Genomic DNA, 25,023 nt, shown 5'->3' with positions numbered 1-25,023 from the left:
ATCCCAATTGAAAAGTAGAGAACAGAAAGTTTTCAGAAAATGAAATATAAATGCATCCCAAAACATATGAAAAGTTCTCATCCCTCTCGTAAAATTAAAAATGAAAATTAAGACTATGTTTAAATGACATTTCTCACCTACTTGACTGGCAAAAATGCAAAAGTTTAACACTATACCAGCTTCTGCGGAAGCTGTGGAGAAATAGCCATTCACTTATATTACACTGCTGGTGAAGATGCAAAATGTTTCAGTATCTAAGGGGTGCACTTTTATAATATATAGTAAAGTTGTAAATAAATTACTCTTTGACTCTGATACTCTACTTCTGGGACTTTATCTGATAGATATTCCTGCAAGTGTATCAACTCATATTACTGGTTATTTGCTGAAGTACTGTTTGTAGGAGAAAATATTAGAAATTACCCAAGTGTCCATCAGTGTGGGACTAATGGACTATATTGCAATAAAAAAATTAATGAAGACACTTTCTATATTAAGTTTGAAATATGCCCAGGATATAGGAATAAAAGCAAACTGAAGAACTAATGGCAACTACATCAAGGCTGTATATTGTCGCCCTGCTTATTTAACTTATATGCATAGTACATCATGAGAAACACTGGGCTGGAGGAAGCACAAGCTGGAATCAAGATTTCTGGGAGAAATATCAATAACCTCAGATATGCAGATGACACCACCCTTATAACAGAAAGTGAAGAAGGACTAAAGAATCACTCCCTGAAAGTGAAAGAGGAGAGTGAAAAAGTTGGCGTAAAGCTCAACATTCAGAAAACAAAAATCATGGCATCTGGTCCCATCACTTCATGGGAAATAGATGGGGAAACAGTGGCTGACTTTATTTTGGGGGGCTCCAAAATCACTGCAGATGGTGAGTGCAGCCATGAAATTAAAAGACGCTTACTCCTTGGAAGAAAAGTTATGACCAACCTAGACAGCATATTCAAAAGCAGAGACATTACTTTGCCAACAAAGGTCCGTACAGTCCAGTCTATGGTTTTACCAGTGGTCATGCATGGATGTGAGAGTTGGACTATAAAGAAAGCTGAGCACCAAAGAATTGATGCTTTTGAACTGTGGTGTTGGAGAAGACTCTTGAGAGTCCCTTGGACTGCAAGGAGATCCAACCAGTCCATCCTAAAGGAGATCAGTCCTGAATATTCATTGAAAGGACTCATGTTGAAGCTGAAAATTCAATACTTTGGCCACCTGATGTGAAGAGCTGACTCATTTGCAAAGACCATAATGCTGGGAAAGATTGAAGGTGGGAGGAGAGGGGATGACAGAGGATGAGATGGTTGGATGGGATCACCGACTCAATGGACATGGGTGTGGGTGGACTCCGGGAGTTGGTGATGGACAGGGAGGCCTGGCGTGCTGCAGTCCATGGGGTCACAAAGAGTCGGACATGACTGAGTGACTGAACTGAACTGAAAGATAACTAAAATCTATTTGCATGATCATGGCCTTACCTTCCTTTTATCTCTCTAATCTCATTTTCGATTTTTATTCTCTTGACTCATTACTTTTGAGCCCCACTGACCTTCCAGTTCATTCACCATCTACCTGAAACAGCCCGACCTTCTCTCTGAAATTATCTTCCAGATATCCATGTGGTTCACTTCTTCATCTCCTTAAGTTTTTGCTCAAATGTCATCTCAGTGAGATGTTTTCTGATCAAACCAATTAAATTGCAATGCCTTCCCCATCCTCCTTAACAGCATTATTTTTTTTCTGCAATAGTTGTCACCAGTTAACATACTATAAATTTCATTTAGTTATTTTATGTATTATCTGACAACCATTCTTGAATATATGCCTCATGAAGTTAGATATTTGTGCCCGTATTTTTCTTCTCCTAACTCCACAACTCTCACTCCACTGATTTTTCCCCAGTGTCTAGAAGAGTGTCAGTACCTGTTGGCTCACATGGTGAAGAATCTGCCTGCAATACAAGAGCTGCTCCTCCTAAATCTCTTCAGTCATGTCCGACTCTGTGTGATCCCATAGATGGCAGCCCACCAAGCTCCCCCGTCCCTGGGTTCAATCACTGGGTCAGAAAGATCCCCTGGATAAGGGAATGGCTACCAACTCCAGTATTCTTGCCTGGAGATTTCCATGGACGGAGGAACTTGGCAGGCAACAGTCAATGGGGTCGCAAAGTGTCGGACATGACTGAGTAACTTTTATTTTCACTTTAGTTCTTTCACATCATAGACATTTAATAAATATTGGTTTTTATTTTAATTACTCTAATTTCTCATAGCACACTCACTCTACCCCTGAATTTACAAAACATTTCCCTGGGATAGGTCAAGAGACTCTGAGGTTCACAACTCTGTGTCAAAGCTAGGTATTTCTCTGCAACCAATATCCAGCCACTACCCTGAAGAACCAAAGGCCCTCAGTGCTTGCCTAACTCAGAAAGGTCACTTCACCTATATAAGGCACACTCTGAGAAGATAAGTAGTACACAGAGAGGTTTTATTATCCTCTTTGCATAACTTGGAGTTCACTGACCCTGTGGCCCCTCTAAAACTGACTGTTTAGGATGCTAATCAAATCCTTCTTCAAGAGTAACTGAGTACTCCCCCTAAATCCCTTGACTAGCCAGGAGAATTTTCATCATTTCCTCTCCCTTTCAACTCTGTAAGCTCAATGGAAGCTAGTTTGAAGAGATGTGATAAGTTGGGATGCTGGGTAAAGGGTGCTCCCCAGGCCTGACAGTATTAATAGAAACAGCTCAAGGTCTGTTTTGCTTTCAACACTTAGGAATACAGACTCTATCTTTGGACTGAACTGATAGGCACACAGCCCCTTCCCAGATCTCTGCACTTATTTTAACCAATGTCATCATCACCAGGTCTTCCCAGGTAGCTCAGTGGTAAAGAATCTGCCTGCCAAGCAGGAGATGTAGGTTCAATCCCTTGGTCAGGAAGATGCCCCAGAGAAGGAAATGGCAACCCACTCCAGTATTCTTGCCTGAAAAAATCCCATGGGCAAAGGATCCTGGGGGGACTGCAGTCCTTGTGGTTGTAAAAGAATTAGATCCCCTGGAGAAGGACATGGCAACCCACTCCAGTATTCTTGCCTGGAGAATCCCATGGACAGAGAAGCCTGGTGGGCTGCAGTCCACAGGGTCTCAAAGAGTCGGACACGACTGAGCAACTTCACTTTCACTTAGTGACTGTTGTTGTTCAGCACTAAGTTGCGTCCAACTCCTTGTGACCCCATGAACTTCAGCACACCAGGCTTTTCTGTCCTTCATTACCTCCTTGAGCTTGCTCAAACTTAAGTCCATTGAGTCAGTGATGCAATCCAATAATCTCATCCTCTGTCACCCACTTCTCTTCCTGCCTTCAGTCTTTCCCAACATCAGGTTCTTTTCCATTGGGTCAGCTCTTCACATCAGGTGGCCAAAGTATTGGAGTTTCAGCTTTAGCATCAGTGCTTCCAATGAATATTCAGGGCTGATTTCCTTTAGGATTCACAGGCTTGATCTGCTTGTAATCCAAGGGACTCTCAAGAGTCTTCTCCAGCACTACAGTTTGAAATTGTCAGTTCTTTGGTGCTCAGTCTTCTCCATGGTCCAACTCTCACATCCATATATGACTATTGGAAAAACCATAGCTTTGACTAGATGAACCTTTGTCGGCAAAGTGATGTCTCTGCTTTTTAATACACTGTCTAGGTTTGTCATAGCTATTCTTCCAAGGAGCAAGCATCTTTTAATTTCATGGCTGCAGTCACTGTCTACATGGATTTCAGAACCCAATAAAATGGAATCTGACATGATTTCCACATTTTCCCCATCTATTTGCCGTGAAATGATAGGATCAGATGGTATGATCTTCATTTTTTCAATGTTGAGTTTTAAGACAGCTTTTTCTTTTTTTTTTTTTTTTTAATTTTATTTTATTTTTAAACTTTACATAATTGTATTAGTTTTGCCAAATATCAAAATGAATCCGCCACAGGCACACATGTGTTCCCCATCCCGAACCCCCCTCCCTCCCCCCTCCCCACACCATCCCTCTGGGTCGTCCCACTGCACCAGCCCCAAGCATCCAGCATTGTGCATCGAACCTGGACTGGCAACTCGTTTCACACATGATACTTTACATGCTTCAATGCCATTCTCCCAAATCTTCCCACCCTCTCCCTCTCTCACAGAGTCCATAAGACTGTTCTATACATCAGTGTCTCTTTTGCTGTAAGACAGCTTTTTCACGCTCCTCTTTCACCTTCATCAAGAGGCTCTTTGGTTCCTCTTCACTTTCTGTCATTAAAGTCGTATCATTTGCATATCTGAAGCTGCTAATACTTTCCTGGCAATCTTGACTCCAGCTTGTGAGTCATCCATGCTGGCATATTGCTTGAGGTACTCTGCAAAGAAGTTAGATAAGCAGGGTGCTATTAATTCAGCAAAAGTTAAATAAGATTGCCAAGGTAATCTCTCCAATCTGGAGCCATGGTATATTACCCCAGCCATCATTCATTCATTCGTTCATGTTTCTTTCAAACTTTACAGAAAAATGAGGGCAGCAGAGGCAGAACAAGAAGAATCAACTGAAATATGGAAGAGCTTTTGCCAGCCCTCATAGGTACTAATAAATACCTGCTGTATGTCTCCAAAACTCAGCAGTGGCCACAGGACTATAAAAGGTTTGTTTTCATTACAATCCCAAAGAAAGGCAATGCCAAAGAATGCTCAAACTACCACACAATTGCAGTCATCTCACATGCTAGTAAAGTAATGCTCAAAACTCTCCAAGTGAGGCTTCAACAGTATGTGAACTGTGAACTTCCAGATATGCAAGCTAGATTTAAAATGGGAGAGGAACCAGAGATCCAACTGCCAACATCTGTTGGATCATCAAAAAGCAAGAGAGTTCCAGAGCAACATCTACTTCTGCTTTATTGACTGTGCCAAAGTCTTTGACTGTGTGGATCACATTAAACTGTGTAAAATTCTTGAAGAGATGGGAACACCAGACCACTTCACTTGCTTCCTGGGAAATGTTTGCAGGCCTAGAAGCAAGTTCGAACTGGACATGGAACAGCAGACTGGTTCCAAATTGGGATAGGAGTACAGTAAGGTGGCTTATTTACCTATGTCACCATGTTTATTTAACTTATATGCAGAATACATCATGTGAAATGATAGGCTGGATGAAGCACAAGCTGGAATCAAGATTGGCAAAAGAAATATCAATAACCTCAGATATGCAGTTAACACCACCCTTATGGTAGAAAGCGAAGAAGAGCTAAGGAGCCTCTTGATGAAGGTGAAAGAGGAGAGTGGAAAAGTTGTCTTAAAACTCAATATTCATAAAACTAAAATTATGGCATCTGGTCCCATCACTTCATGGTAAATAGATGGGGAAATAATGGAAACAGTGAGAGACTTTACTTTTGGGAGCTCCAAAACCACTGCAGATGGTGAGTGAAGCCATGAAATTAAAAGATGCTTGCTCTTTGGAAGAAGACCAATGACCAACCTAGACAGCATATTAAAAAGCAGAGACATTACTTTGCCAACAAAGGTCCATATAGTCAAACTATGGTTTTTCCAGTGGTCACATATGGATGTTAGAGTTGGAGTATAAAGAAAGCTGAGCACTGAAGATTGATGCTTTTGAACTGTGGTGCTGGAGAAGACTCTTGAGAGTCCCTTGGACTGCAAGGAGATCCAACCAGTCCATTCTAAAAGAGATCAGTTCTGAATATTAATTAGAAGGACTGATGCTAAAGCTGAAACTCCGATACTTTGACCACCTGATGCAAATAACTGAGTCATTGGAAAATACCCTGATGCTGGGAAAGGTTGGAGGCAGGAAGAGAAGGAGATGACAGTGGATAAGATGGTTGGATTGCATCACTGACCCGATGAATGTGAATTTGAGCAAGCTCTAGGAGTTGGTGATGGACAGGGAAGCCTGGGGTGCTGCAGTCCATTGGGTTCCAAAGAGTCGGACACAACTGAGCAACTGAACTGAACTGAGCTGTGACTTGGAGCAATTTCTTAAATTATCAGTGTCTGTTTCCTTATTTGCAAAATAAGGATCATATACTCATACTTTGTTCTACTGGCACTTGTATTAAGTAATAAATATTAAAGACATGGGTGCATTTCAAAATGCTTTTTAAGCTGAAGCCATTGCTATTATGGATGCTGAAACATACCATCAGTTGATTGCCCGCTATATGGTACTGAAGGTGCAAATCTGAACAAGGCACATTGCCTGCCTTGTGCAGCAATGCTGTTACAGTTCACCTGATTTACTCTCTGCTTACTGCTCTGGCTTAGCAGAAATCAGTTTTCTTCATGCTGGGGAAAAAAAGATTCCAATTGAGGACAATCAGAGGGTTTGATTTCAGTCCCTTACCTTGAAATGAATCATTTGATCATCTCCAGCTCCCTGACCCATGAAAGCAGCACCCGCACAAAATTCTATTTCCTCGCACACCAGGTAGGTGAGAAATATAACACACGCAGGGCGATGGAAATGGATCTCACAGAAACAAATGTCTCTCCAAACTCACATCTTGGACATCTCTGCTAATCTCTTAAGTGCAAAGCAGAATCTTTAAAGACTCCCTTGATAATGTCTGTAATCTTGTTCACCTCATTAATTCAGTCTACATCTGTGTAGTGGGAAACTGAAGTAATCAACCAGATAATGAACACCTGAAAATTTGCCATTGAGAGGCCTGAATTACTCATCTAAGCTGGTGACATTAGGCAAAATGATTGGGAAAAAACGCTTCTCTCCACCTCATTATGCTAAAGCTACACACACACAGACACACACAGACATACACATAAAACGTTATGTAATATGACATCATAATATACAGTTTAAGTTAAGCCTCCCTCTGGCCCCAGTGAGCTTGGATAGGGAGAAATGGAATTCAAAGGAAGAAATATGTGAATTAGAACTTAGTTTACACCACTGCACACATACTGGGGTTCCCTGATAGCATATTGTGTTTAGGGTCTAAGTACTTTAAATATTTCTCTATAAAATCAGAAAACCAGGATTTTAAAAAAAAAAAACTAATTACATGAAAAAGGAAAAAATACATTTTTTCTCTCTCTCTCTTCTGCTTCCCCAAGGTGAAATTAAGCTCAAATATATTACTTTTATTAGGGAGGGGGGGAAATGTTTTCCCTCTGGAGAATTTGTAGAGGGAGAAGATAATTAGACTCGTTTCTGATAAGATATGCAGATGAATTATAAGTGATTATCTGACACCAAGGTGCAACCAGCTACAAAGCTGCTCTCCCCCTGAGTTTGCGTCTTAGAGAGGACATGGTTCTTTGGTTTCTGTCTGTTGTGGAACAAAACCAGAGTGAGATTGCAAAGAGGCAGGGGAAACACTGAAAGTCTTTTTAAATGTAGAAGGTTGATCTAGGGAGCAGGAAAGTGGCCTTTCTTTGAGAAAGTCTTTAAATTTTATTAAATTCTTACTCCAAATGTGACTGAACAACAACTCAAAATGCTTTCTATATGAGGCAAGTCACGCTGTTAAGGTTAAACAAATAACCTAAGAAAGGACCTGAAAAAGTATTTGAAGAGATATAATAGCTTCCCTAAGTTGAAAACTTGAAAGATGAAAACTTGAAAACTTGAAAACTTCCCTAACATGAGAAAGGAAACATTCACCTAAGTCCAGGCAGCAGAGTCCCAGGCAGAATAAACCCAAATAGGAACATGCTGAGACACATAGTAAGCAAACTGACCAAATTTAAAGAAAACTTATTAAAAGCAACAAGGGAAAAGCAACAGATAATATACAAGGGAAATGCCATAAGATTATCAGCTGATTTATCAGCAGAAACACTATAGGCCAAAAGGGAGCAGCATGACATTAAAATAATGAAATGAAAGGCCCTAGAAGAAAGAATACTCTAATCAGCAAGGCTCACACTCAAGTTTGATGGAGAAATCAAAAGATTTACAGACAAGCAACAACTAAGGCAATTCAGCACCACCATCACAGCTTTGCAAACAAATGTTAAAGGAACTTCTCTAAGCACACACACACAAAAGATCACAACCAGAAACAAGAAAATTACAAATGGAAAAGCTCACCAGTAAAGGCAAACAGAGTTGTTGCCATTGTTTAGTTGCCAAGTTGTGCCTGATTCTTTGTGACCTCATGGACTGCAGAATGCCAGACTACCCTGTCCTTCACTATCTGTCAAAGTTTGTTCAAACTCCTGTCCATTGAGTCAATGATGCCATCCAACCATCTTATCCTCTGTTCCCCCTTCTTCTCCTGCCCTCAATCTTTCCCAGCACCAGGGTCTTTTCCAACAACTTGGCTCTTTCCATTAGGGCCAAAGTATTGGAGTTTAGGCTTCAGTATCAGTCCCTCCAATGAGGGATTTCCTTAAAAATTTCCTCTCCATTCCCTCCCAATGAGTTGATTTCCTTTAGGATTGATGGGTTTGATCTTCTTGATGTCCAAGGGACTCGCAAGAGTCTTCTCCAACACCACAGTTTGAAAACATCAGTTCTTCGGCACTCAACCTAGATTATGGTCAAACTCCACATTGCTACATACTACCGGAAAGGTGTGAACTCATTTGCACACAAATATAATATGAAAAGCAGCAACTGTGATAGAGGAGAGCAGAAATGCAGTATATTGGAAATGCATTTAGAATTAAAAGACAAACAACTTTGTTTATATGCAGACTGCTATATCAAAACCTCATGGCAACCTGAAATCAAAAATCTATTGGGTTGGCCAAAGAGTTCATTCAGGTCTTCAGACAAACCCAAATGAACACTTTGGCCAACCCAATACAACAGATACACACACAGATAAAGAAAAATGAACACAAACATGACACTAAATGTAGCCACCAAATCACAAGAGAAGAGGACAAAAGAGGAAGAAAACAGGCCTACAGAAACAAACCTGAAACAGTTACCAAAAATGGCAATAAGAACATGGATATCAATAATTACTTTAAACATAAGTGGATTAACTGCTCCAACCAAAAGACATAGACCGGCTGAATGGATAAAAACACAAGACCTGTATATATGTTGTCTTTAAGAGATCCACTTCAGTCCTAGGGACAAATACAGACTGCAAGTGAAGAAATGGAAAAGGGGATCACATGCAAATATGAATCAAAGGAAAGGTGCAGTAGCAACACTCATGTGAGACAAAATAGACTTTAGAATGTTGCTGCTACTGCTACTGCTACTGCTAAGTCCCTTCAGTCGTGTCCAACTCTGTGTGACCCCATAGACGGCAGCCCACCAGGCTCCCCTGTCCCTGGGATTCTCCAAGCAAGAATACTGGAGTGGGTTGCCATTTCCTTCTCCAATGCATGAAGGTGAAAAGTGAAAGTGAAGTAGCTCAGTCCTGTCCGACTCTGAGCGACCCCATGGACTGCAGCCTACTGGGCTCCTCCGTCCACGGGACTTTCCAGACAAGAGTACTGGAGGTGGTGCCATCGCCTTTTCCAAGACTTTAGAATAAAGACCATTAAAAAAGACAAAGAAGGACACTACATAATGATCAAGTGATCAACCCAAGAAGAAGATACAATAATTGTAAACATATACACACCCACGAAATTAAAAGATGCTTACTCCTTGGAAGGAAAGTTATGACCAACCTAGATAGCATATTCAAAAGCAGAGACATTTCTTTGCCAACAAAGGTCCGTCTAGTCAAGTCTATGGTTTTTCCTGTGGTCATGTATGGACGTGAGAGTTGGACTGTGAAGAAAGCTGAGCACCAAAGAACTGATGCCTTTGAACTGTGGTGTTGGAGAAGACTCTTGAGAGTCCCTTGGACTGCAAGGAGATACAACCAGTCCATTCTGAAGGAGATCAGTCCTGGGTGTTCTTTGGAAGGAATGATGCTAAAGCTGAAACTCCAGTACTTTGGCCACCTCATGCGAAGAGTTGACTCATTGGAAAAGACTCTGATGCTGGGAGGGATTGGGGGCAGGAGGAGAAGGGGACGACAGAGGATGAGATGGCTGGGTGGCATCACTAACTCAATGGACGTGAGTCTCAGTGAACTCCGGTAGTTGGTGATGGACAGGGAGGCCTGGCATGCTGCAATTCATGGGGCCGCAAAGAGTCGGAAACGACTGAGCAACTGAACTGAACTGAACTGACACACCCACTGTAAGAGCATCCCAATACATAAGTCAAATACAGCCAAAATAGGAGAAGGGAAAATGACAGTAACACATTAATGGACAGATCATCCAGAAAACAAATAAGGAAACACAGACCTTAAATAACATGTTAAGCCAGATAGACTTAATTGATACTTATAGAGCATTCCACTCAAAAGTAGCAGAATATACATTCTTCTCATGTGCACAAGGGAACATTCTCCAAGATTCACCACATGCTGGGCCACAAAGCAAACCTCAGTAAATTTAAGAAAATCAAAATCACATCAAGCATCTGCCCCAACCACAATACTATGAGATTAGATATCAACTACAAGAGGAAAAAAAAAAGTGTAAAGCAGGCGGCAGCTAAGTAATATGCTACTAAACAACCAGAGGATCACAGAAGAAATAAAACAGAAAATCAAAAAACACTTGGAGACAAATGACAATGAAAGCAGAATCATCTAAAACCTATAGGATTCAGCAAAAGCAGTTCTAAGAGGGAAGTCCATAGTGATACACTCTTACCTCAGGAAGGAAGAAAAATCACAAACCTAAGAAAACCTGACATTATACTTAAGTGCACAGAAAGAACAAGCAAAACTCAAAGTTAGCAGAAGGGAAGAAATCAAAAAGATCAGGACAAAAATAAATGAAATAGAAATGAAGAAAATGATAGGGAAAAACTCAGTGAAACTAAAAGTGGTTCTTTTAGAAGAAAAACAAAGTTGATAAACCTCTAGCCAGACTCATCAAGAAGAAAAGGAAGTGGGCTCAAATTGGTGAAGAGATAAATGAAAAAGAAGTTACAACAGACACCTTAGAAATGAAAAGAATCATAAGAGACTATTACAACCAACTACAAACAACATGCCAATAAAATGGACAACCTGGAATAACTGGACAAATTCTTAGAAACAAACAATCTCCCAAAACTGAAGCATGAAGAAACAGAAAATATAAACAGACTAATCACCAGTATTGAAATTGAAACTGTGATTATAAAATTCCCCCTATATGCCACATTTTAATCTATTCATCTATCTATGGATGGGCATATAGGTTGCTTCCATAGCTTGGCAATTATAAACAAGGTTGCAGTGAGCATTCCAGTGCATATATCATTTTGGAATTAGTGGTTTTGTTTTCCTTGGATATATACCCAGGAGTAAAACTAATGGTTAATGTGGTAGTTCTACTTTTACTTGGTTGGGTTTTTTGTTTGTTTGTTTGTTTGTTTGTTTGTTTTCCCATAGATGTCAGAAATTGAAGAAAGATTCCTTTCTGAAATATCCAATGGCTCTGCTCAAACTCAGGGGGAAAGTCGGAGGGTCATTAGGATGCAGGTTGACAATAAACTGGTATGTAACAAAATTAGTCATAGTGGAATAACACTGTGTCAAAACAGAAAGAGCTTCAGCTATGAAGCCAACCACAACCAAGTTCAAATCCTAATTGAGTCACTTTCCAGCTATGTGACTTTGAGCTGTTCATATCTATGCTGAAACTCATCTGCAATGGGGCTAAGGATCAACTGTTAAGACTGACTGAGAAATTGCAATTAACATTTTGGAACACAGCAGTTGTGCAATAAAAGGTAAAAACATCTATGAGAATCAGAAGGTCAACTGCAGTACTGAATGCAAAGACATGAATCTGCCACTTGCAACAGCAAATGCTTCTTAGAAAAGCACAGTTTGGGTCTTTAGTTTTTCACCTGAAGAGTTTGTTAGACATTCAGAAATCACCTTTTGCCCTTCATGAGAATTTACTTAGCAGACTTTGCAATTATCACCAGACTTAAAGATTATGTAAATGATACAAGAATGTAAACAGCACATCAAAAGATAAATGAGTGCACCTAGAATTAAAGACCTAAGGACACTCATCAGGTGAGAAAGAACAATCAGGGATAACACTGAAATCAGGCACAAGGCTTGGCACTGCACATCATCTAAGAACGCCTAGCAGGATGATTGGCACACATGTTCACAGGAGATAAATATTTATTATGAAATGTTATATTATCTGAAGATTTAATCTGATATAAAACAGAGACAAGCATTTGTTATGAAATCTCATATTATCTGAAGATTTAATCCCATACGCAATAGAGCAGAATCAGAAGTACACTATGTCTATGGTTAAGGGAGAACAGTGAAGACCTAACTTTACCAGAGCAAGGAAAACAGACAGGGCTTCTTTTCATCTAAGAGCTGGAAAAAAATCTCAGATATTATCCAATGCAATGTTCAATGATCAGCCAAAAAATAGCTTTTGATTTCTAATTCAGTATTCTTTGGGATCACTGAGTTTTTGAGAACAACATTAATGCATCACACAATGTGATATGAAGACATGGAGACGCCAAAAAGAAAAAATGGTTGTGCAATGCATCCAGCTAATCAGCAATGTTCAAACTACTGTGCAATTGCACTCATTTCACAAGCTAGCAAGGTAATGCTCAAAATCCTTCAAGCAAGTCTTCAGCAGTATGTGAACCAAGAAATTCCAAATGTACAAGCTGGATTTAGAAAAGGCAGAGGAACTAGGGATCAAATTATCAAAAGCTGTTGGATCATAGATAAAGCAAGGGAATTCCAGAAAAACATATACTTCTGCTTCATTGACTACACGGAAGCCTTTGACTGTGTGGATCATAACAAGTGGGTAATTCTTAAAGAGATGGGAATACTAGACCATTTTACCCACCTCCTGTATGTACGACAAGAAATAACAGAACAGGATGGGGAAATGGACTGGTTCAAAATAGGGAAAGGAGTACATCAAGGCTGTATATTTTCACCCTGCTTGTTTAACTTCTATGCAGAGAATATCATATGAAATGCCAGGCTGGATGAATGACAAGCCAGAATCAAGATTGCCAGGAGAAATAACAACCTCATGCATGCAGATGATATCACTCTAATGGCAGAAAGAGAAGAGGAACTAAAGAGCTGCTTGATGAAAGTGAAAGAAGAGAGTGAAAAAGCTGGCTTAAAATTCAACATTCAAAAAATGAAGATCATGGCATACAGTTTCATCACTTCATGGTAAACAGGGGAGGAAACAGCAGAAACATTGACAGATTTTATTTCCTTGGGCTCCAAAATCTGCAAATGATGACTGCAGCCACAAAAGTAAAAGATACTTGTTCCTTGAAAGAATAGCTATGACAAACCTAGACAGTGTTTTAAAAAGCAGAGACATCACTTTGCCAACAAAGGTCCATATAGTCAAACTATGATTTTTCCAGTAGTCATGTATGGATATGAGAGTTGGACCATAAAGAAGGTTGAGCACCAAAGAATTGATGCTTTTGAACTGTGGTTTTAGAGAAGCCTCTTGAGAGTCCCTTGCACAGCAAAGAGATCAAACCAGTTGGAAAGACTGATGCTGAAGTTGAAGCTCTGATACTCTGGCCACCTGATGTGAAGAGCTGACTCATTGGAAAAGACCCTGATGCTGGGAGAGATGGCAGGTGGGAGGAGAAGGGGATGACAGAGGATGAGATGAGACAGAGGATGGCATCACTGGTCCAATGGACATGAGTTGGAGCAAACTCCAGGAGATAGTGAAGGACAGGAAGCCTGGGGTGCTGCAGTCAGTGGGGTCACAAAGAGTTGGACACGACTGAGTGAACAACAACAATCAATAATGAGGGTTAGAACCCAGACGTCTTGATTAATATTTGCTTTATCACAGTTTAGGCACCACCTGTTTGAATAACAACCATCAGCACCATGACTCTCAGGATCTCTAATTACAGGCCCATTCACAATTCACAATGGTACAATTTATGTTTATGGGCAGAGTTTCAGCTTCCAGTTTATCTTGAATAAAACTAAGTCTGTGGAAAGCAAACAGAAAGTGTCAGGATAAATGAGACCAGCTTACAATGATGAAAATATGGTTTTTGAAAAACCTACATTCTCTGGCCTTGTCATATTACTGATTCATGCCTTCACACATAAAAGCGGGGTTTGTCTTACATTCTGATTAGATGGTACCTTGAAACTTCTGAGCCAAAAGTAAGAATTGTTGTTTTCTTCATTGAAGGATGGTGGTAACTGATTTTTCACCAGGAAATTTTAAAAGCAGAGCAATCATGTTCTTTACATATATTTGATCCTTTCATCAGTAGTCCCTGATGAATGGCAAATTGATGTTATCTAAAACACACTTAATGGAACAAAGAGTCTACTACTAGAAGTGGGAGATGAATGAACCATAGGGTGTGGCAATTCAAGTAACTCTAAAAACCTATTTGTTCAGTAAAATCATCTGGGAGACTTAGAAAATGCAGAATCTGGAAACCCCATCTTGAACCAACTGAATCAGAATTTCCACAGGCTGATACCCAGAATTCAACATTTACAAAAGCTTTCCAGGTAACTCATGATTATCTAATCCACCCAAGTAAATGTTTGCAACATTTTTCAGAACGTAAGATTCTAAGTTCAAATAATGGCATCAACTATGGCAATCAATCACAATTCTGCATGATATAAGAACTAGACCTGCTGCCCTTTTCCTTCCTCCAGGTATTTCATCTTTATAGGACCCTGCCTACTTATTCATTGAACAATAATTATTAAATGCCTATTCTGCTAGACTTGAGAATATGATAGTGGACTCAATAAAAATGATTATTTTCTCATGGAGCCTGTTGCTGGAATACTACAAGAGATCTATCCAGGAAATTTTCCTGAATTTATATCTTGACTTTTTTTAGTCTCACTTTTTGCACTTGCCACAGATAAGCCTTTGGGCTTCCTGGTCCAAGTGGTGGAGAGCAACTGTGGTCAATAGCTTTTAAATTTACATATCCTCCATTCAAGATAATAGCTAATTCCAAAAGAAGTTCTCTGGCTCAGCTGGAGTTGAGTAGCTCTCCTGAATCATCCTCTGTGGTTTAGAAGAGAAGGGTCACATTACAGAGACAGAGTTGCTCCAACTGAACTACATCATCAGAGGCTGGGGCAATACTATTAGAAAGAGATGATGGATAGACAATTAAATACATTTCAACAGCACTTCGGAGAAGGCAATGGCACCCCACTCTAGTACTCTTGCCTGGAAAATCCCATGGACAGAGGAGCCTGGTGGGCTGCAGACCATGGGGTCACGAAGAGTCGGACATGACTGAGCGACTTCACTTTCACTTTTCCCTTTCATGCATTGGAGAAGGACATGGCAACCCACTCCAGTGCTCTTACCTGGAGAATCCCAGGGACGGGGGAGCCTGGTGGGCTGCGGTCTATGGGGTCGCACAGAGTCGGACACGACTGAAGCGACTTAGCAGCAGCAGCAGCAGCAACAGCACTTCTCTGAGGACAATTCATTTGGGCTGCTTATTGTCTGAATTTTGGCATTGCTCAAATAATTAAGCTCTTATAGTCATTCTTTCATTATTCACTCATAAAACATTTATTATGCATTGACCTGGTGCCAAGGATTAAAGAAGCAAGAATTGTGTAGAGATTAGCAGTGAATGCAAACAGGCACATAATGAACATTAGTGTGTAGCGAAATATTCTAAGTACCAAGAAAACACAAGAGACTTAAAGAAATCTCCACATTTTCCTTAAATGAGTCTTAATAGATATATAGACGTTGTCCTGGCCAGGTAAAGTAAGAAGATTCTCAAACAAAGCATACTATAGAAACAAAGTTTTTGTGCAGCAGAAGGAAGTTTCATGGTTGAGAAGTGTAACTATGGCTAGAAGACTAGTCATTGTGTAAGTGATTTTCCAGTCCTGCCACTGTGAGCTGTGAAAATAAGGGCAAGTTACTAAAGCTTTTAGTGCTTGTCCCATAGGAGTGTTGTGAGGATTAACTTTTCTAATGCACATGAAGGGTTTAGAATACTGCTGGCACATCTTTGGTGCTTAATAAATGTTTTATTATTGTTACCATTGTCAAATCATTATCACCATCATTTCGAATAAATGTGCTGTTCCTGGGGTTTTTCTTTTACTTGTGAGAGGAGACCCCATTTTGTTTATCATCATACCACAAATATTGTGGTTTGGACGTGGCCCACGGTGCAAAGGAGTAAGTTCAAAGATCACGTACATTAGGTTACTGATAAGGTCATGGTAGATGCCATAGACTTAGCTGAGGAAATTCCATTCTTCAAAAAACCACGTGCTGTTTTTACAGAATCATATACTCCACCATGAATTACCAACTCTACTTGGTTCTACTTGGAGTGTATAAACCAGAATCCAACTTCATTCTTTCAGAATAATGTTCCAAAGCACGAACCAATCTCAAAAACAACATCACACCACAGAGACAGCTAAATTCCAACTTTAGAATTATTTCCTGTGTATTCTTAAGACTTTGGCTCAAGAGATGAGACCAATGCTCCCTTGTTTTAGTAGGAGTTATAGAATTTTTTCTATTCCTGCCAATCCTTTATCTCTTCAGTCAATTGCCAACCATGAGGACACTATCATTTTGAACCAGAAAAAGCCATCCCCAAACCACTATCTTTGTGGATTCTTTTATTTCTAGCTTTGCCAAGGACCCCAACCTTGCTTCTTCTGTACAAATAGGGCTCTTTCTATTAAAATTTGCCAGTCACTGTATAGGTGGTTAGATATAAAGGTCATGGTCCTTAGTAAGTGTCCCTGGGTGAAACTCAGATGATTAAAATGAACACATACAATGTTGTAGGAACCAGCACAAGGCTGGCACAAAATAGATGCTCATTGTGAGCATGTTCAGATGAATTTTGTTTCTTATACTGAGCCATAAGGCACTAATTATATTTGACTGGCTTGATGTTTAAAAAACAGCAATTATATGTGATTCAACCTAATGAGGGTTCTGATGGGATTAATCATTGGGTATTGTTGGAGTATGGGGAAATAGCTACATGGACTAAGGACCTGGCTTTTAAAAATTCAACTTTTTTCCTTGTTGCTGCTGCTAAGTCGCTTCAGTCGTGTCCGACTCCATGCGACCCCATAGACGGCAGCCCACCAGGTTCCCCCGTCCCTGGGATTCTCCAGGCAAGAACATTGGAATGGGTTGCCATTTCCTTCTCCAATGCATGAAAGTGAAAAGTGAAAGTGAAGTCACTCAGTCATGCCTGACTCTTAGCAACCCCATGGACTGCAGCCTACCAGGCTCCTCTGTCCATGGGATTTTTCAGGCAAGAGTACTGGAGTGGGGTGCCATTGCCTTCTCCATTTTTCCTTGTTAGAAAAGCAATATATCAGAGAAGAATCTTAAAGAATAAGTTCATTTGCACAATCTCTCCACTTTTACTGCCACTCCTCACATGCGATCCATCATCACCTCTCCCTTGGAGTACTGCAAGAGCTTCTCAACTGGCTTCTCTGCTTTCATTCTTCTTGAACTTGGGCATAAACTTGGGTAAGCATACATGTACACATGTACAATGGACATGAGTTTGAGCAAGCTCCAGGAGATGTCTAAGGATAGGGAAGCCTGGTGTGCTGCAGTCCATGGGGTCACAAAGAGTTGGACATGACTGAGCAACTGAACAGCATAAAAGAAATAAAAGCAAAACTAAACACATAGGAGACTTCCCTTGTGATCTAGCAGTTAAGGGTTCACCTGCCGATGCCGGGGACACAAATTCAATCCCTTGTCCAGGAGGATCCCACATGCCATGGAATAATTAAGCCACACTACACCACAACTACTGAGCCCACACTCTAGGGTCTACAAGAAAACTGCTAAAGCCTGTGTTCCTAGAGTCCATACTGCACAGCAAGAGAAGCCACTTCAACAAAGACTACCCCTTGTTCACTGCAACTAGAGAAAGCCCATGCTCAGCAATGAAGACCAAGCACAGTGAAAAATAAAATAAATAAACAAAAATAAACCCATGGGACCTACTTAAAAGCTTTCCACAGCAAAGGAAACCACCAAAAAAACAAAAAAGACAACTTACTGAATGAAAGACAATATTTACAAATGATATGAGCAAAAAGGGATCCAAACAACATAAACAGCTCATATAACTCAACCTCCAAAAAACAAACAACCCAGTTAAAATATGCGCACAATAAATGAATAGACATTTTTCCAAAGAAGATATGCAGGTGGCCAACAGATATATGAAAAGATGCTCAACATCATTAGTCATCAGGGAAATGCAAATGAAAACCACAATGAGAATTAAAGAAAAGGAAAAAAGAAAGAAAAGACAAAACCCCAAATTGTAAATAGAAACAAGAACAAAGTGATATATACACAAAAGAAATGAAAACAGAACCAAAAACAAAGCAAAACACAAGAGAACTAAAGAAACCAAAAAAGAAATCAAACAATTTTTAAAAAGCTAAAAATAAAAAATAAAAAAACCAAAGCAGAGTGCCAACTGAAGAATAAAACAAAGAAAACAAAACAGACAAAAATTATCAGAAATCATTAAAAAAATAATTAAAATGAAAGATGAAATCTTCACACTTTTGGAAATAGGGATGGCCCTTGAGAATTTGGGCTTCCTTGGTGGCTCAGATGGCAAAGCATCTGCCCACAATGTGGGGGAGACCCAGGTTCAATCCCTGGATTGGGAAGATCCCCTGGAGGAGACGGCAACCCACTCCAGTATTCTTGCCTGGAAAATCCCATGGACAGAGGACCCTGGTAGGCTACAGTCCATGGGGTTGCAAAGACTTGGACACAACTGAGCAACTTCATGTTCTTGAGAATATTATACTAAGTGAAAAAAAATCGAGCAGCGAAAGACAGCTACCATATGATTTCACTCCTTTCTGGATACAAATGTGAAATGTTAACAACAAACATACAGTGCAGAGGCTACTCAAGTGGAAGTGTTGGGAGGACGGTAAAACGGGTCAAGAAGGTCACCTGTATGCTGACTAATGGAAAATAAAACTTTTGGTGGTGAGCATGCTGTACTGTTTCAAAAGTTAAATTATAATATTCCACACCTGAAATGTATATAATGTTATAAACCAACGTAACCTCAATAGGGTGTTACAAACATTTTTAAGTCAAAAATGCTTTTTTCAGAAATGTAAAACCCTTAGGGAGAAATAACAGCTGTCAAAAGAACAATTTGCTGTATGACTGAGGGAATTCAAACAGAGATTCTATGATAGTCTAAAAGGGTGGGATGGGGAGGCAGATGCAAAGGGTATGGTCGTACCTGTGGCTGATTCTTGTTGATGTATGAGAGAAAGCCACAAAATTCTGTAAAGCAATTATCCTTCAGTTCAAATTAAAAAAAAAAAAAAAATTTAAGTAATCTGAGAAAAGCAGAATAAAAGGAAAATTTCCAATCTTAACAACAACAAAGAACGAACATTTCACAATTCCAGGAGGCGTCCATATCCTCCTACAGGTTTTGCAAGCTTCTGCTTATGTGTTGAATTAAAACAACTCTTCCTTTCAATGCGGGAGAGCTAATGAACCTGACCCAGAATGATGCCAGTGCAGGCAGTCAGCAGAGAAGGAGCCCAGCCCCTCCTCCCAGAGGTCAGGCCACACCATCCTCTGGGCTGTGATTGGCTCCAGCTCTTGACTACGAGACACTTAATGATGAATAAGAACGCTGCTGAAAGATCAGCCAGCAGAGAGAGAGAAGAGAGAAAGGTAGACTAATCCTCTTGGGTCCAAGGAAAGGTAGTACAGTCTTCATCAGGACAAAAAAAGACTCAGGACAGAGAAGTGAGAAGCTGGGAAGGAGTTCACTATCAGGTTTGCCAAGAGTCAAGTAGGCTAAAAAGTTTTCTGTGTAGGCTTCTTACTTCATGGAATAAAAGGAGAAGGAAAAGGTCATTCTGTAGTTCAATCAGGTGAGAATTAGAAATTCCAGGTGTCAAGTCAGAAATTCTAAAAGTACAAAGACAATGACGTTTGAAGAAAAGCCTGAGGGCAATGGGAGCCTTGTAGATGAGAACCAGCTAGACCTGAGTGCGAAGCATCAGGCAAACGGGAAGCCAGGAGCAAGTGGGAGAGCCAAGCTCCCTGCAAGGCAGGAGGCAAACACGAAGTCCGGCTTGCCCAGAAAAAGCCTCAGCACGTACACCTGGCAGGAAATCCAGAGACACAATCAGGAGACTGACCAGTGGCTGGTGATCAATCGCAAAGTCTACGATGTTACTGGCTGGGCGGACAGGCATCCCGGTGGGCGGCTGGTCCTCAACCATTGCGCTGGGGAAGACACCACGGTAAGGAGCTCAAAGTCTGCCCTCTCTCTCTCTGTTCCAGCTGCTGGGTGGCTGGGACCTTGACTGTCTTTCCAAAAGCATTTCAAGTACGCGTTCAAGCTCCATGATCACTCATCTCCTCCCAAACCAATTTTTTCAGGATTCCTATCCAGCAAAACCTTGAAAGCTAATTAAGCCTCAAGATCTAGCTACTATTATCTAGCTATTATCTAGCTATTATTTGCACTAGCTTTGGGGTGGGCTCAGATGCTGACAGTAGATACTATGTGTATTTCAGGTTTTAGTTTTTGTTCTTGGCATTATGGTTTTTTGTTTTGTTTTGTTTTGAAATGTAGTTATTGTCTTATAAGAAGAAAATTACAAATAGGTGAGTAAAATCTGGAAAAGAAGTCCTCACCCAAGTAGAAATTTCTCAGACTCCTACAACTGGAGTGCATGAAATAGACAGCAACTCATCTGGCGAGCATCAAAATGTCGAACAATGTTTAAAGCGTACAGTGACACAGGCTTTTAGACTTTGTAGAGTTCTTTTTTGTCCTGTAGTTCATTCAGTGTGATACAGGTAATACAGCCCACTTTTATGGAAGAAGTAACTGAAATCAGAGTGGTTAAGTGACTGACCCAAGTTCACCCAGCCAGCACATCTCAGATTCAAAACACTTATCTTTCTGAACTTTCAGTCTTAACCACTTTCCTTCACTGTTTTTCCTCATAACTTTCCTCCACCAAAATAGCTAAAAAAATAGACTTTCAGTGGATGCCTAAAATACCATGCATCACATATGTTAAGTAGCTTTCAGTTCAGTTCAGTTCAGTCGCTCAGTCGTGTCTGACTTTTTGCAACCCCATGAATCGCAGCACGCCACGCATCCTTGTCCATCACCAACTCCCGGAGTTCACTCAAACTCAAGTCCATTGAGTCGGTGATGCCATCCAGCCATCTCATCCTCTGTCATCCCCTTCTCCTCCTGCCCCAATCCCTCCCAGCATCAGAGTCTTTTCAAATGAGTCACCTCTTCGCATCAGGTGGCCAAAGTATTGGAGTTTCAGCTTTAGCATCAGTCCTTCCAAAGAACACCCAGGACTGATCTCCTTTAGAATGGACTGGTTGCATCTCCTTGCAGTCCAAGGGACTCTCAAGAGTCTTCTCCAACACCACAGATCAAAAGCATCAATTCTTCGGTGCTCAGCTTTCTTCACAGTCCAACTCTCACATCCATACAGCCACATTCAACTCTTTGCGACCCTATGGACCACATCCCACCAGGCACCTCTGTCCTTGGGATTCTCCAGGCATGAATACTGAAGTGGGTTGCCATGCTCTTTTCCAGGGGATCTTCCTGACCCAGGGATTGAACCTGTATCTCTTACCTCTCTAGCAATGGCAGGAGTGCTCTTTACCATTAGCACCACTTGGGAAACCTTAAGATACCATAGACACATTCAAAGGCATGACCTCACTTAAACCTCACCATAAGGAAAGTGAATGGTATTCCCATATTAAAGATGAAAAAACTGATGCTAAAACATGAAAATAATGTATCTCACAGTCCACAAATAACAGTGACAAATTTTTAAATCAGATAGGTTTTTTTTTACCATAAAGCCCTTTATAGCTGATCTTAAAAATAAAATTCCCATTTAATATTGAAGAGGGATATTTCTCAATCCTTAAATACATTTAGGAATCCCTTCTAAAATATTCTATAAGAAAGTTGGTTTTAGCCCAATTAGGAACTTTTTCTCCATATTATACACATGAGGAAATGGAGAATAAAAGGTGTTAAATAAACTAATTCAAGATCAGAAAATTAGCATATTATAGAGTAGAAATTTAAACAGATTATTTTTATGTTACCCTGGCTCCAAGGTTAAAGCGTCTGCCTGCAATGCGGGAGACCTGGGTTCAATCCCTGGGTTGGGAAAATCCCCTGGAGAAGGAAATGGTAACCCACTCCAGTATTCTTGCCTGGAGAATCCCATGGACAGAGGAGTCTGGTGGGCTACAGTCCACAGGGTCGCAAAGAGTCGGACACAACTTCACTTTCACTTTCGCTTATTGTTTTCATGTTAGTATATAATTTTTCCAACTGGTTTCAAAGCATAGGATTAAAAATACTGATTCATGAAGCTCTGCTCTGTGAGTGTTACCTGACAGATAAAAACAGAATACACAAACATATGGCAAGTTTGCAAAGTAAGGAAGATTTTGGTTTTTGACACTAGCAACATCTTCTTTCCCCGATTCTCATTTCCCCCTAATTTCTCAACTTCTCTGTCTAATCAGGGTCTTCTACCATCTTCTCATCTTGATTCTGCAGTCAGGGGAATGCCTTTCTGAGCAGACCCTTCCACATCCCCACCACTCTGGTCTAATCTTATGTTTTTAAAACAAAGCTCAACCTTTTCCTGGGAAAGTGTGCATGAGCTTGTAGTCCATGATGGGATTCTCACATGTGTCAGGAAGACCCTAGGAAGCCAGAGAGCTGAGGATAGAAGAAGCCAAGTTACAGGCATTTGTGTAAGAATCGGGAGAAAAATTAACAAAAATAAAGGGGAAAAATACTTGTTGATGAATGACAGAAAACCACAAAAATCTGTAAAGCAGTCCTACTTCAATTAAAAAAAAAAATAAAGTGGCAAAAAAGAGGAAAAAACACCACAGATCTCATCTCCACAACACAAAGGAAATATGGACGATGCTTTTCTAACACAAGTCACAGAATCAGCTCAGAAGATATGTTAGAAAATATGTACCTTCAACCATCTTGCATGTAACTGGTAGACATTGCTTGCAGAAAGCAGCTCAGCTGATGAATTTGCAATTTGCTGGTGAGTTTTTATCTTCCAGAAGTTAGAGAAAGACCATGATTCTGCATCCAATTCTAGTCAACAAGGAAGAATTAATTAATAAAATAGAAACAATCAGAACCTTATGGGAAAATACCCACAACACCTCAGGATTTGTGTCTTAAGGATGAACACCCTAAGTGTGATCAGTCATGTACCCTGGACTTTTAGAAGGCAGATCCAGAATGTTCAGAGAAAAGTCTCCAGAGGATGGCTAGAGATGAATGAAAGGGGTGCCAGGAGAATTCTGACAACCACGGTATTCCATGGCCACTCAGAGTACATGGAGTCTGAGGTGTGGTATACTGGTTATACAAGCCTGGGAAAGTCCCTGAAATGCTCTGGAACTCAGCTTCATCATCTGCATAATGGGAACAGCCTTACACATCTAATTAGGAAATGAGACTAAAGTTTGTAAAGTGTTTAGCATAATACCAGATGCACTTTTCATTAAATCATAGCTATTGTTATTCATATCACACCACCATAGACTCAGAGGTGTGAGTCACATTTCCTGTTTACCACCTGCTTAGAAATCCTGATTGTTTGTTGCCAACTGGGAACAGAGGAGTATGTGGTGGAGAAACCGCATGACTCTTGAGAAGGAGGAAAGAACATGAAGTCAGAGAACCTGAGGTCAGACGCTCTCTCTCTACAGCCTAAAGTGTTTGCAGGCTGTGCCCTGAAAGGCAAATGTGCACCAACATATGATCTCTGTGCACAAGCCCTGGCCCATAGCTACACCTGCCCAGAGTGGGGCATCTTTCCTTATTTACACAGAAACTCTTCTCCAAGCCTCCATCCTTCTCATGAAAAGTACATAATGATACCAAGGTAGCTTGTTTCATAGGGTCACTCATTCATTCAGTCATTCATGTGGTCAATCATTCTAAAACTTTTTTAGGTGTCCAGTCTAATGACTAAGAGTACAAATTTGAAAATGAAATGGGTGTGGTTTCCATCTGGGCTCCACCACTTACTAGGAATGTGCTGAGGAGCTTGCTGAAGCCTTGGAGCCTCAGCTCCTTTATCTAGAAAGTGGGATAATGATACTTCTATCTTAGTATGGTTGTCAAAGTCAGCAGAGATAAAATAAAGGTTTTCTTCTTATACCTGGCACAGATTAAATATTCAAAAAATGGTGTTTAGTATTACTTAGATAAGTAATTACTGAGATAAGTTGTCATTTTGTCCAAGGAATTTTACTAGGAAAAATAAGTCTATTGTACAAAACACAGGCACATCAATTCCTGTTACTGCACACATTATTTATCTGATATTTTCAAAGTATATGGTTTAAAACTAATGCACAGTGCTAAAAACTAAAGTCTAGGCTCAGATCTTCTCACCTAGAAAAGCTTACCTAGGAAAAGCCAGAAACAACCTATAAGCCCAACAAGAAGAGTTAGTTACATAGATTACAATATGCCCATATGAAGCATGCTGCATGCTAAGCTGCACTAAGTTTCTTCAGTCATGTCTGACTCTGGGCAACCCTATGGACTATAGCCCACTAGGCTCCTCTGTCCTTGGCGATTCTCCAGGCAAGAATACTGGAGTGGGTTGTCCTGTCCTCCTCCAGGGGAATCTTCCCTACCCAGGGATCGAACCTGCATCTCATATGTTTCCTTCATTCACAGGTGGGTTCTTTACCACTAACACCACCTGGGAAGTCCCAAGTTTTATAAGTAAGTCAACAATATTTCTGGACTCCACAAAAGAAGCAAGCACAATCTTGTGAGGTATGCACAGGAGCAACATGTTCAGAACAAAGAAGTCAGGGTTATTATCCAATGTGCACAGCCAGCCACC

The 25,023-nt window shown here is 40.4% G+C and overlaps 1 protein-coding gene and 1 long non-coding RNA gene across 5 annotated transcripts in view; one reads left to right on the top strand and one right to left on the bottom strand.

Annotated features, from left to right (window-relative positions):
* Positions 1-4,281: 4,281 nt before the first annotated feature.
* On the bottom strand, positions 4,282-23,583 carry LOC123464996. Its single transcript, XR_006640066.1, has 3 exons — positions 23,370-23,583; positions 23,119-23,246; positions 4,282-4,404 (listed from the first exon to the last, which is right to left on the bottom strand). It is a non-coding gene; the product is annotated as an uncharacterized LOC123464996 (long non-coding RNA).
* Positions 19,748-25,023, top strand: part of LOC102404433 (fatty acid desaturase 2-like protein FADS2B) — a 44,338-nt gene continuing 39,062 nt past the window's right edge. For 3 of the 4 annotated variants that reach the window (XM_044929106.2, XM_025266040.3, XM_025266041.3), the window contains exon 1: positions 19,748-20,361. In XM_044929106.2, the coding sequence (XP_044785041.1) occupies positions 20,041-20,361 (321 nt within the window). In that variant the 5' untranslated portion in view covers positions 19,748-20,040. The remainder of the gene's footprint in view (positions 20,362-25,023) is intronic. The other variant, XM_006080788.4, reaches the window with a different exon arrangement.

Source organism: Bubalus bubalis, chromosome 16, assembly GCF_019923935.1.
Source record: "Bubalus bubalis isolate 160015118507 breed Murrah chromosome 16, NDDB_SH_1, whole genome shotgun sequence".
Taxonomy (NCBI): domain Eukaryota; kingdom Metazoa; phylum Chordata; class Mammalia; order Artiodactyla; family Bovidae; genus Bubalus; species Bubalus bubalis.
Note: the sequence above shows the minus strand (reverse complement) of the source record. Positions and strands in the feature narration are given on the sequence as shown.